A 14,475-nucleotide genomic window follows, 5' to 3' on the forward strand; every position below is an offset into this window, starting at 1 on the left:
AACTATGTACTGTTCACTTTGGTTTTCTGGAAACATCAGTGCTATTTAGAACATTAGGATATTTTTCTTTAGAATATCAACAAAAACATAAATAAAAATACTAGTAATGACATTTACAGTATGTTTCACAGATTAATCATGCCTCTGAGTGGGAATCTTTATCTATTGTAGGATCTACTCTTGGCATTCTATTCTGGGTCTTGGTTGATTAGTCTTTCTTGAACACTTCCAGAAATTGGAGATGGATGCCTGCCTTAGGTAGCCTAGCTTATTTTATTAATGAACATATCCATTTAAAAATTTCTTCCTGGTAATGAGTCCAAACTTGCCTTCCTGTAATTTGTATCCACTGGTCCTTTTTCTTTGTTCTCACTCTTGCATATGCCAGTACTTCAATAGCTAGTCCCAGCTCCATTGACGCCCTCTCTCAGGATCACACATCACAGGTCCTTCAGAATCTCCTAATGGTCTCTCTGATCTCCAGGCAACACACTACTCTTAACCTTTCTACGCTTTCTGGCCTGCAGTTCATTTCTGTTGCTGTGAAGTCATAGGGCCCACAATTCATGCTCTCTTGTTCCTCTATTAAAATATATTTTTGTCAATCTCTTTAGGATTTGTGAAGTTTTTTGGAAACCTGGCTGTCATGGACAGTCCTCAACAGATCTGTGAGCGTTATCCTATCTTTGTGGAAAAAGTCTTTGAAATGATAGAAAGTCAGGACCCCACTATGATTGGTGTAGCTGTAGACACAGTTGGAATCTTGGGATCCAATGTTGAAGGAAAACAGGTTTTACAGAAAACAGGTTGGTATGACTTGGCCCTGTTCAGGGATATCTTAATTTTTGACAGGGATTCAATATGTAAGTTCATTTGCTGGTGGGTTAACTACATTGTAGAAACTATTTTATGGGTGGCAGTCTTGTTAACCATGATCTTGGACTCATGTCTGAAAATCTAATAATTACTACGGAAAACTTTTTTTTTTGACTTTTCACTCTTTAGGTTTCTACCAATCGATTTCAACCAAACATTGTTTCCTGTTTCCCCTCTATGATGTCTTCTTTGACTAGATTTCATGGTACAAAGACCATGGGCTAGAGTCAGAAAGGTCTGGATTCATGTCCTTGGGTTTTCTATTCCTTTTTTGTTGTTGTTGTTGTTGTTTTTTTGTTTTTTTTAAGAGATTGAGAGTGTCTCTCTGTTACCCAGGCTGGCCTCAAACTCCCAGGCCCAAGCAATCCTCCTGCCTCATCCTGTTGATTGGCTGGGTCTACAGGTCCACACCATTGTATCTAGCCCTGACTTCGCTTTTTGAACTTCATTTACTCACTTCGCTTTTCTAGGCCTCATTTTCTTCGTTTATAAAAATGGCATAACAACTACTTCTCAGGGTTGTTGTGAATATTTATGAAATTTTGAGAAAGGAAAATAAAAGTTTGTTATAAGATTTCATGTTAAGAGATACTTTTGGCATGTTAAGAGATACAGTGGCTCATGCCTGTAATGCAGCACTTTGGGAGGCTAAGGTGGGTGGATTGCCTGAGCTCAGGAGTTCAAGACCAGGCTGGGCAACATGGCAAAATCCTACTCAAGAATACAAAAATTAATCAGGCATGGTACTGCGCAACTGTAGTCCCAGCTACTTGAGAGGCTGAGGAAGGAGAATCGCTTGAACCTGGCAGGTGGAGGTTGCAGTGAGCTGAGATTGTGCCACTACACTCCAGCCTGGGTGACAGAGTGAAATTCTATCTCAAAAAAAAAAAAAAAAGAGGCCAGGCTTGGTAGCTCATCCCTGCAATCCCAGCATTTGGGGAGGCCAAAGCAGGTGGATCACTTGAGGTCAGGAGTTCGAGACCAGCCTGGCCAACATGGTGAAACCCTGTCTCTACTAAAAATACAAAAATCAGCCAAGCGTGGTGGCTCATGCCTGTAGTCCCAGCTACTCGGGAGGCTGAGGCAGGAGAATGGCATGAACACAGGAGGTAAAGGTTGCAGTGAGCCGAGATCACACCACCACACTCCAGCCTGGGCGACAGTGTGAGACTCTGTAAAAAAAAAAAAAAAAAAAAAAAAAAAAAAGAAAGATACTTTTATGGAACATCCATGAGGATCAACAGCACAACAAATTATACACACAAAATAATATGCAGCCCAATTATTAAAATTCTTGAGACACATATGTTGAAAGTTATCTCACCTGTAATCCCAGCACTTTAGGAGGCCAAGGTGGGAGGATCTCTTGAGCCCAGGAATTCAAGACCAGCCTCATCAACAACAACAACAACAAAAACAAAAATTAGCCAGGTGTGGTGGTGCATGCCTATAGTCCCAGCCACTCGGGAGGCTGAGGTGGGAGAATCATTTGAGCCCAGGAGGTGAAGGCTATATGTAGTAAGCCTTGATCACTCCATTGCACTGCAGCCTAGGTGACAGAGTGAGACCCCATCTCAAAAAAAAATTTAAAAAGAAGCCAGGCGAGGTGACTCATGCCTGTAATCGCAACACTTTGGGAGGCCAAGGTGGGTGGATTACTTGAGGTCAAGAGTTTGAGACCAGCCTGGCCAACATGGTCTCTACTAAAAATACAAAAATTAGCTGGGTGTGGTGGCAGGCACCTATAATCCCAGCTACTCAGAAGGTTGAGGCAAGAGAATCACTTGAACCTGGGCAGTGAGTCGAGATTGCGCCATTGCACTCCAGCCTGGGTGACACAGCGAGACTCCATCTCAAAAAAATAAAAATTAGAAAATAGAAAAAAAGAAAAATTAATACGCTGTTGTATATCACAGCTAATATTTTTGTTATATGTCGTTTTCTAAGTGCTTTGACCTATGACAATCGTTTTACAATCCTGCAAAGAACATACATTGTCATTTTCATTTTCCAGATAAGGTAGATGAAACTTAGAGGAGTTAAGAAAATTTCTAAGGTCATACAAATTACGGCAGCTGCTACTCAAGTTCAGGTCCTTTGATTCCAGTTTTATAACTTTGCTTTATATATGCTGTGTTGCGTGTAATTGTGTGTTCTAGGCCTGTCACTGGTTCTCTGACTACATGCTTATTTTTGTATTGGTTTAGGTTGGTAGAGGTCATAGTGTATGAGAGCATACTTTAAAAAAAATCTCATTTTTCACTTCATATCCATTAGGATGGCTATTACTTAAAAAAAAAAAAACCCATAAAATAATAAGTGTTAGGATGTGGAGAAATTGTAACCCTTGTACATTTTACATTTCCTTCATCCAGCAGCTCCACTTTCAGGTATATACCAAAAAAAATTGAAAGCAGAGACTCAAATGTTTGTACACTTATGTTCATAGCAGCGTTATTCACAATAACCAAAAAAAGGTGCAAGCAACCCAATGTTCATTGATAGATGAATCAATAAACAAAATGTGATATATACATACAATTGAATATTACTCAGCCTTTAAAAAGAATGAGATTCTGGCACATGCTACAGCATGGAGGAAGCCTGCGCCACTGATAACATTATGCTAAGTGAAGTAAGCCAGACACATAAGGACAGATATTGTATGATTCCACTTAGATGAGATGCCTGAAAGAGTCCAGTTCACAGGAGATAGAATAGTGGTTGGCAGGGGATGAGGGTAGAGAAGAAAGGGAATTATTGTTTGATGGATATAGAGTTTCAGTTTGGGTTGATGAAAAAGTTCTAGAGATGGATGGTTATGATGGTTGCACAATGATGTGAATGTACTTAATAGCACTGAACTATACACTAAAAATGGTTAAAATGGTAAATTTTATGTTGTGTATATTTTACCATAATAAAGAAGAATCTCACTGTTATCCTTCAAAGGAACTCGCTTTGAACGCTTGCTTATGAGAGTAGGACATCAATCAAAGAATGCCCCAGTGGAGCTAAAAATTAGATGTTTGGATGCAATTTCATCTCTTCTGTACTTACCAGTAAGTAGATAGGGAAATTAATGAAGGACAGTGGGATATGTTTGGGAGAATAAATCTGTATGAATCAACATGATAAATGTGATGAAGTAAATACAAGAAGATAACTCTCATTATATGACTAGTGACATTTTTAATTTAAAATGGAATCATAGAGTGTTAGAACTGAAAAGACTCTAGAGACTGCTTAATCAACCACATTCAAAGAAAACTGGGAAAGGTCTGGGCTGGATTTGAGAAAGAGTGCTCCAAACTTAGCCAATTTCACGCAACAAATTAATGACAGAGTGCCATCAGCACTCAGGTGTCTGACTTCTAAATAAGTGCTTTTCCCCAGATCAGTTAACTTTTGATGAGATTTTCCTTTTCTTTCGGGTAGCCTGAGCAGCAGACTGATGACCTTCTGAGGATGACAGAATCCTGGTTTTCTTCTTTATCTCGGGATCCACTGGAGCTCTTCCGTGGCATTAGTAGTCAACCCTTCCCTGAACTACACTGTGCTGCCTTAAAAGTGTTTACGGTAGGTATTCACTTCCATAGGTCCTTCTGGGACCCTGCCAGTTCAACATTTGAGTACTTACAGTGAGCCAGAGCCTGTGCCATCTCTGGGGATGCACAAGTGCATAGTATAGTTTCTACCTTCTGCTACCTTAGAGACTAAGTAAGGAGACAGATGTGTAAGTAAACAGATTGTTTCAGTAAAAGATATTAGGTGCTGTTTGAGGTTTGAACAGGATGCTATGGGATCACACAGTTAATTCCAGACTTTTTATCTGCCATCCTCTATTAATCTAGCCCTGGTCTTCCTAATCCTTATTTCCCCTGCAGAAAATAAGGCTTCTGGCACCTAATGCTCCAGTGGTACCAAACTGTTTGTTTTGTGTCTCTGGACCTTTGCTGGGGTCTCTGTATCTAACACTCTTCCTTAACTTTGCTTCTTAACCTCTTACTCATTCATCAAGGACTAATTCAGGTATGTCTTCAGCACACTTTGCCCAGATTGACAAGGTTGAGTTAAACAATGTTGGTTCTCATATGTTGCATTTATTTGTTCCGCAAATATTTGTTGAGTTTCCGTTTTTGCTCAGTGAACGGCATACAACAGTGAAGAAAATATATAAAGACCTTCCTTTCATGTAGTTTCCTGTCTATTGAAGGAGCCAGGCAGTAAATATAATTGTGCAGTTACTTATATAATTATAGCTGTGGTAAGGATTATACCTTTGTGTTCTATCTGTTATATTAGTTTGCAAATGTTTATTTATTGACCTGTCTCACCTATTAAGTAGAGTTGGCTGAGAGCAGGAAGCATATCTGATTTATCTTTGTAGCCCCAGCATAGCAAGGTAGTAATCGCTTTAGTAATCTTAACAATAATGGGATCTCAGCGTACAAGGCCTAGACTGGGAGGGAATAAGGAAAATGGCAGGGACAAAAGAGGGAAGGCTTCCTGAGGATGCGATACAGGATCTGGGTCTTGAAGGATACAGGTATTCCTATAATCTTTAGAAACTTTTTTTTTTTTTTTTTTTGAGACAGAGTCTCGCTCTGTCGCCCAGGCTGGAGTGCAGTGGCGCGATCTCGGCTCACTGCAAGCACCACCTCCCGGGTTTACGCCATTCTCCTGCCTCAGCCTCCCGAGCAGCTAGACTACAGGTGCCCACCACCAGGCCTGGCTAATTTCTTTTTGTATTTCGAGTAGAGACAGGGTTTCACTGTGTTAGCCAGGATGGTCTCGATCTCCTGACCTCGTGATCCACCCGCCTCGGCCTCCCAAAGTGCTGGGATTACAGGCGTGAGCCACTGCGCCTAGCCAGAAGCATTTCTTTAAGACTGCTTCACCCTTGTAAATGGTCATTGTATGAGATGGCCATTTTGGCTCCTGCTTAGTATTTTCACTATTAATTTATTTTGGTTTTGCTCTTCTACCTTATCCTGTGCTTAGTTGGTTCCATTGTAGAAGTAATTTTCTATTTACTGGTTGGGATAACTATTTTTATTTCTGCCTACCTTCATGCTTGGTTGTGAAGCAGGCCAAAGTTTCTCAAACATTAATCTTAGGAATCTTACTAAAATGTAGATTGTAATTCAGTAGTTGTGGGGCAGAGCCTGGGATCCTGAATGTCTAACAAGCTTGCAGGTGATGCTGATGCTACTTGTCTGTGGAACACATTTTGAGAGGAAAAAACTAGGCCATAAACTTGATTGTTACTTCTTTTTCATTAAAATGTAATAGGTTTTGAAAAACTTAAAATTTGGAGAAGACTTAGAATTTTTTAAAATCACAGACAGTTATACCCTTTTGGTGTATTTCCTTTTAGTTTTTGTATTAGTGTGTGTTTATTTTTGGTGAAATATTTCAAACATAGTTGTATCTTGCTACCTCTGCCCAGTCCTATTCCCCTTCCTCTGTTCTTAGATAAAATCACTATCACAAAGTCAGGGCCCATAAATGATTTCATATTTCTACTACATATTGTGTGTATCCTTAAATAAAACACAGTATTTTAGATATTCATAAACTTTGGAAGTGGTATCATGCTGTTCGTATCATTCCATTAGGTTGGTGCAAAAGTAACTGCAGCTTTTGCTTTTTTTTTTTCTCTTCAATGTTATTTTTTTTTAAATTTGTCTATGTTAAAAGAGGCAATTAGAAAGTTAGTATTTCATTGAATAGCCACAATAGATCCTTCTCCTGTAAATGAAGATTTAGATAGTATCTTACAAATGATACTACAATGAACATTCTTGAAAATATTTGTACACTATAGGAGTATCTTGAGGTTAGTCTTTTCTACTTTAGTTTTTATTTTTCCACTGTTGTAATCATGCATTGTTTATAATTTGAATCTGCTTTTTTTATATAACAGGTTTACCTGTGTCATTTCCTATTCTTTGTAAACATTATTGTTAATGTTTATTTTTTATTGCCATATACCATAAGTTACTTAACCATTCTCCCATTATTAGATATTTATATTGTAACTTTCACACTATTATGAACTTTTTTTATACAAAGATTTTTCGTATTTAAGATTACTTTATTAAGTTAGATTCTCAGGAAGGAATTTACCTAGACAAAAGGTAACATTTTTAAAGTTCATGTTGCCAGATTTCTTTGTAAATATTGTGCCATCCCACTAACAAAACAACTTCCACTCAGGGGAATTGTATTATTTCTGCCTTCCATTTCAGGCCATTGCAAACCAACCCTGGGCTCAGAAACGTATGTTTAACAGTCCAGGTTTTGTAGAATATGTGGTGGACCGGTCTGTGGAGCATGACAAAGCTTCAAAGGATGCCAAATATGAACTAGTGAAAGCACTTGCTAATTCCAAGACAATTGCAGAAATCTTTGGGAACCCAAATTATTTGAGGCTCAGAACTTACCTGAGTGAAGGTCCATACTATGTGAAACCTGTTTCCGCAACAGCAGTAGAAGGAGCTGAATGATTTCTTCTAGAGCTCATGTAGAGGACCACGTTTTGACCAAAACTTCTCCTAAGGCATTTGACTCCATCTATATTTCACAAAAGAGACTTCCTTTCCCCAAGAATTATCATGAAATGTCTGATGTTACTTTGTCACCAACACTGTCATGTGTCTACATTGAAATGCAAAGTGGAACTAGGAGTTTGGAATGCATTAAGAGCAGGCAAGCTTGGTCATAATAGATCCAGTGTTTTTCGGATTCCTTTCACTGCCTTAATCTTTGCAACAAGATGGAAGTATTTTCTTCCCTCAAAATTTTCATGTACTTGCAATCTTATCTAAAAGCCTGCTTCAGGGCCGGGTGCGGTGGCTAACACCTATAATCCCAGCACTTTGGGAGGCCAAGATGGGCAAATCACTTGAGTCTAGGAGTTCAAGACCAGCCTGGCCAATATGGCAAAACCCCGTCTCTACTAAAAATATAAAAATTAGCCAGGCATGGTGGTGCACACCCATAATCTCACCTACTCAGGAGGTTGAGGCACGAGAATCACTTGAGCCTGGGAAGCAGATTGCAGTGAGCTGAGATCTTGCCACTGCACACCAGCCTGGGCAACACAGCAAGACTCTGTCTCAAAAATAAATAAATAAAATAAAAACCTGCCACCAAATTATTTCTGGATTCTCTTCACTATCTTTTTTTTTTCTTTTTGATCCTTTTTCCGTTTCTGATTCCACTTTCAAAGTCGTGGATATATTCTTTGAAAAATGAGTAGTATGGAATATTAAAATTATGTTCCTTATAGTCAGAATACTTTTTATGAGCTCTCTTGTGTTTTTGTTACTATTATTCCTTTGAAAAAAAGACTTAAAATATCTAAAAAATGTTTATAGTGTTCATGTAACTTTTTTTGCTGTTTACCAATGAACTTTGCCTGTTGTGGTTTTGGGAGAGGAAAAGTGATAACATGCTAATCAGAAGGATTCCTAAACTGTCATTTCATTTATTGGTAGGTCATGATTGTTGAGGGTTTTGCTTTGGATTTTTCATACCTATAAAGTCAATCTTGAGTTGATCAGAGAAAAGGAAACTTACTCCTAATAAACAGAACAGAAGGGACATATGCATAAATCAGGATACCATCTCATTAATTTACAAAGGATAATCTTTCTTTTCATTGACAACACCTACACCCACCTGTTTACCGGTGTTCTTCTCTCTAAACAGCAAAGCCAAAGCACTCTGCACACCAAATCACCTGTTCAGAGGTTTATGCATGAGCATATTTTAGGCCATGGTGAAGTTGATAAACCACCCCTGCTTTGTAACAAAATTATTTTAAAGTAACTGGAATTACCTAGTCCCCAGATTGATCATCTCCCCTGGCAACGTGACTCTGTTTTTTGTGTGTGTTTCCATGCTGACCAGTCCCCTACTGTTAATGTCACTACTAATTAGGCTATAGCCAGGTCTTTCCTGGCCTGAGAAATATTCTCTTAAAATGACCTTTGTTTTAATCTCATTCATGATGTTGATTTTTTTCCAATGTGATACAATATATACAATAAAATTTGTCATAACTATTTTAAGTGTACAGTTCAGTATATTAAATATGTTCATAATGTTGCACAACCATCACCACCATCCATCTTCAGAATTATTTTCATCTTATACAACTGAAACTGTATTCATTAAACAATAACTGTCTATTCCCTCTTTTCGCCAGCCTCTGGCAACCACCATTCTGCTTCATGACATTGATTTTATTCACTTAACATCAGAATTTGGGGGGATGCCCTCTCTCCTATGTTTGGTCTACACATTCTGATTTTTTTTTAGATTGAATAAAATTTGTAAATCATTATTTTCATTTCATAAGTAAACACCTGTTGACTGCCTATTTTGTTCTTGGCATTGGGGAAAGTGCTAGACATCGGCCTAAGTGCCAAGTGCATCTCATTTAATTTTTACATCCCTGTTTCACAGATGAGGAAACCAAGACTTGCAGTAGCTTATCTGAAAATCACACAAGAAGAAAGTGTCTTATAGTGGAAGAAAATAGGTCAATAGAAAATTAGAGAGTATAAGAAGTACAATAATAGAGGGAAACAGAAAACACGTCCGCAGACTTTAGGAAATGTTTTCCAGGGAAGGAAACACCTGCATCTTGAAGAACTAGTAGGAGGCAATCGAGTGAAGAATACAGTGGAGTAGCAAAGCAAGATAGCAGGTACACATCAAAACAAGAGAACATGTTTGAGAAACTACAAGTAATTCAATATGACCAACGCCTAGGATTTAAAGGGAAATTTTTGCAAAATTCTTTATCATTATTACTAATAATAGCTACCATTTCTTAGCATTGATTTTATGTTAGGCACTTGGCATGCGTTTTCTTACTTTATCATCATAATAGCCATAAAAGTTAAGTATCATTTCACAGACAAAGGCACTAAGCTGGGAAATTAAGTACTTTCAAGTATTCTGTTTTGTTGGCCATAAACCATCTGAGCAGGCCTGAGATACAGCCACCTGGGCACCATAGTGAAAGTTATGGATAAGCCTGTGCTAGGCATTAGAGCAAACCTAGATAACAGACATCTGGGCTGCATAGCAATGGTCATGTGTAATCCTGAGTTATGAACCTGTCACAATTTGATTAACTGTCTTTGTTCTGCTTCTGTATCCTTGCTTTCACACCACTATAAGCCCGCTTCAAGCTAGCCCACCCTCTTTTTGAAGTGTGTATAAAAGTCAAGTGCTGTCTTTGTTCTAGGCCTAGTTTTTGGATGTTAAGTCTGCTGGGTCTGAGTGCACTCAATAAAGATCCTCCTGTATATACCCCAAGGTCTCTCTGGTCCTCCTGATTCCCGCAACACTAGAGAGGCTGAGGCAAGAAAATCACTTGCACCTGAGCCAAGATCATGCCACTGCACTCCAGCCTGGGCGAAAGAACAAGACTCCGTCTCAAAAATAAATAAAAAGAGAATCTTAAGAGACAACTACGAACAATTATACAACAACAACATGGATAACTTAGAAGAAATGGATACATTCCTGGACACATACAACTTATCAATCCTAAATCATGAGGAAATGGAAAATCTGAACCGACCAGCACAGAGTAAAGAGATTGAATCAGCAATAAAAAATCTCCCACCAACAAAAAGCCCAGGATCTGATGGCTTCACTGCTGAAGCCATCTACCAAACATTTAAAGAAGAATTAATACCAATCCTTCTCAAACTCTCCCCTCAAAACAGAAGAGGGAATACTTTCTGTAGGGAAAAGAGAGAGAGATCAGACTGTCAGTGTGTCTATGTAGAAAGGGAAGGCATAAGAGACTCCATTTTGAAAAAGACCTGTACTTTAAACAATTGCTTTGCTGAGATGTTGTTAATTTGTAGTTTTGTCCCAGCTACTTTGACCCAGCCACTTTGACCCAGCCAAGAGTTCACAAAAACATGTGTTGTATAAAATCAAAGTTTAAAAGATCTAAGGCTGTGCAAGACGTGCCTTCTTAACAAAATGTTTACAGGCAGTATACTTGATAAAGGTCATCACCATTCTCTAGTCTCAATGAACCAGGAGCACAATGCACCGTAGAAAACCACGAAGACCTCTCCCCTTGAAAGCGAAGTATTGTCCAAAGTTTCTCCCCATGTGAGAGTCTGAAATATGGCCTCATAAGATAAGAAAGACCTGACTGTCCCCCAGCCCGACACCCGTAAAAAGTCTGTGCTGAAGTAGATTAGTAAAAGAAGAAAGCCTCTTGCAGTTAAGATAGAAGAAGGCCACTGTCTCCTGCCTGCCCCTAAGAACTAAATGTCTCAGTATAAAACCCGATTGTGCATTTGTTCAATTCTAAGATAAGAGAAAAACCACTCTATAGTAAGAGGCGAGACATGTTTGCAGTAATGCTGCCTTGTTATTCTTTACTCTGCTAAGATGTTTAAGTAGAAAGAAACATAAATCTAGCCCACGTGCACGTCTAAGCATAGTATCTTCCCTTGAACCTAATTATAACAAATTCTTTTGCTCACGTTCTTTGCTGACCTCCTTATTATCACCCTGCTCTCCTTCTACATTCGTTTTTGCTAAAATAATGAAAATAATAATCAATAAAAACTGAAATAACTCAAAGGCCAGTGCCAGTGCAAGTCCTTAGTGTGCTAAGTACAGTCCCCTAGACCCACTGTTGTTTCTCTACACTTTGTGTCTTATTTCTTTTCTCAGTCCCTCGTCCCACCCGACTAGAAATACCCACAGGTGTAGAAAGGCAAGCCACCCCTTCACTTTCAAACTCATTTTGTCAGGTCAGCATTACCCTGATAGCAAAGCCAGACAAAGAGACTACATGAAAAGAAAATTACAAGCCACAAATAAGATCCCAGCCAATATCCCTGATAAACATAGGTACAAAAATCCTCAATAAAATACTAGCAAACTAAATTCAACAGCACATGAAAGGGATTATTCGTCATAATCAAGTGGGATTTCTCCCCAGGGATGCAAGGATAGCTCAACATACACAAATCTATAAAGATGGTACACTACATTAACAGAATGAAGGGGGAAAATTATATGAGCATCTCAGTAGATGCAAAAAACGCATATGGTAAAATTCAACATTTTTTCCTGACAAAAACTTTCAAAAATACAGTAATAAAAGAATGTACCTCAACACAATAAAGCCCACACATGACAAACACATAGCTAACATCATTCTCAATAGAAAAAAAAAAGTTAAAAGCCTCTCCTCTAAAATCAGGAACAAGACAAGGATGCCCACACTCACCACTTCTGTTCAGTATAGTATTGGAAGTCCTAGCCAGAGCAAATAGACAAGAAAAAGAAATAAAATTGGCTGGGTTCGGTGGCTAATGCCTGTAATCCCAGCACTTTGGGAGGCCAAGGCGGGTGGATCACCTGAGGTCAGGAGTTCGAGACCAGCCTGGCCAACATGGTGAAACTTCGTCTCTACTAAAAATGCAAAAATCAGCCGGGAGTAGTGGTGGGTGCCTGTAATCCCAAGTACTCGGAAGGCTGAGGCAGGATAATCCCTTGAACCCAGGAGGTGGATGTTGCAGTGAGCCGAGATCACACCACTGCACTCCAGCCTGGGTGACAGAGTGACTCCATCTCAAAAAAAAAAAAAAAAAGAGAGAAAAGAGAAAATTATCCAAATAGGCCAGGTGTGGTAGTTCACACCTGTAATCCCAACAATTTGGGAGGCCAAGGCAGGAGGATCATTTGAGTCCAGGAGTTTGAGACCAGCCTGGGCAACATGGCAAGATCCCATCTCTTTAAAAAAAACAAAAATTATCTGGGCAAGGTGGTGCACACCTGTATTCTCAGCTAATCGGGAGGCTAAGGCAAGAGGATCTATTGAACTTGGGAGGTCAAGGATGCAGTGAGCTGTGTTCATGCCATTGCACTCCAGCCTGGGCAACAGCGAGATTTGTTTATATATATATTATATATGTATATAAAATATAAAAATTACATATTTCCAAATAGGAAAGGAAGAAATGAAACTGTCACTGTTTACTGACAATATGACCTTATAAGAAAAAACCCTAAAGACTCCATCAAAAACTGTTAGAAGTGCACTGGGCATGGTGGCTCATGCCTGTAATCCTAGCATTTTGAGAGGCTGAGGTTGGCGGATCACCTGAGGTCAGGAGTTTGAGACTAGCTTGATCAATATGGTGAAACCCTGTCTCTACTAAAAATACAAAAATTAGCCGGGCGTGGTGGTGGGCGCCTGTAGTCCCAGCTACTCAGGAGGCTGAGACAGGGGAATTGCTTGAACCTGGGAGGCGGAGGTTGCAGTGAGCCAAGATTGTGTCACTGCACTCCAGCCTGGGCAACAGAGCGAGACTCCATCTCAAAAACAAACAAACAAACAAACAAAAACTGTTAGAACTGACAACCAAGTTCAGTAAAGTTGCAGGGAAAAAAATCAACTTATGAAAATCAGTAGCATTTTCATATACTAACAATGTACTATCTGAAAAAGAAATGAAGAAAACTATCCTTTTAATAATAGCATCAAAAAAAAACCCAAAATACTTAGGAGTAAATTTAAATAAGGAGGTAAAAAAATCTGTGTAATAAAAACTATAAAACGTTGATGAAAGAAATTGAAGATGACACAAATTAGAGAAAAGATATGCCACATTCATGGTTTGGAAGGACTAATGTTAAAATGTCCCTGCTACCTGAAGCCATATACAGATTCAATTCAAACCCTAGTAAAACTCCAATGATATTTTTTCCCAGAAATAGAAAAACAATACTAAGATTCACATGAAAATATAAAAGTCTTTGAACAGCCAAAACAATCTTGAGCAAAAATAACAAAGCCGAAGGCATCATACTACTGGATTTGAACATCTGTTAACAAAGCTACAATAATCTAAACAGCATGTACACTATAAAAATAGACACATAGACCAATGGAAGACAATAGCCCAGAAATAAATTCATTCATTGATAGTCAATTGATTTTTGATAAAGATGCCAAGAACGCTGAATGGGAAAAAGATAGTCTTTACAATGAATGGTGCTGGGAAAACTGGATGTCTACCTGCAGAATAATAAAAGTATACCCTCATCTCACATTATATACAAAAATCAACTCACAATGGATTAAAGACTTAAATGTAAGACCTTAAATGTAAGACCTGTACAACTACTAGAAGAAAACATAGGTGGGGGAAGCTCCATGACATTGGTCTGGGCAAAGATTTTCTTGGCTATGACCCCTTAAGTATAGGCAACAAAAGCTAAAATAGACAAATGAGATGATATCAAACTATAAAGCTTGTGCATATCAAAAGCAGCAATAGTGAAGAGATAACCTATGGAATGGGAGAAAATATTTGCAAGCCATATATCTGTTCTGGGGTTAATATCCAAACAGATAAGGGACTCAAACAACACAATAGCATGAAAGCAAATCACTTGATTTATTTATTTTATTTTATTTTATTTTTTGAGATGGAGTCTCAGACTGTTGCCCAGGCTGGAGTGCAGTGGCATGATCTCAGCTTACTGCAACCTCCACCTCCTGGATTCAAGCAATTTTCCTGTGTCAGCCTC

The 14,475-nt window shown here is 38.7% G+C and overlaps 1 protein-coding gene across 3 annotated transcripts in view; it reads left to right on the forward strand.

Moving 5' to 3' along the window:
• The window catches only part of PSMD5 (proteasome 26S subunit, non-ATPase 5), a 35,369-nt gene extending 24,505 nt beyond the window's left edge, over positions 1 to 10,864 (forward strand). For 2 of the 3 annotated variants that reach the window (XM_055271288.2, XM_055271290.2), the window contains 4 exons: positions 615 to 806; positions 3,829 to 3,938; positions 4,315 to 4,455; positions 7,131 to 8,951. In XM_055271288.2, coding sequence (XP_055127263.1) covers positions 615 to 806; positions 3,829 to 3,938; positions 4,315 to 4,455; positions 7,131 to 7,388 — 701 coding nt within the window. In that variant the 3' untranslated portion in view covers positions 7,389 to 8,951. Of the gene's footprint in view, positions 1 to 614; positions 807 to 3,828; positions 3,939 to 4,314; positions 4,456 to 7,130; positions 8,952 to 10,216 lie in introns of those variants that run through there. The other variant, XM_055271291.2, reaches the window with a different exon arrangement.
• Positions 10,865 to 14,475: the final 3,611 nt, after the last annotated feature.

Source organism: Symphalangus syndactylus, chromosome 3 (genome assembly GCF_028878055.3).
Source record: "Symphalangus syndactylus isolate Jambi chromosome 3, NHGRI_mSymSyn1-v2.1_pri, whole genome shotgun sequence".
NCBI classification, from domain to species: Eukaryota; Metazoa; Chordata; class Mammalia; order Primates; family Hylobatidae; genus Symphalangus; species Symphalangus syndactylus.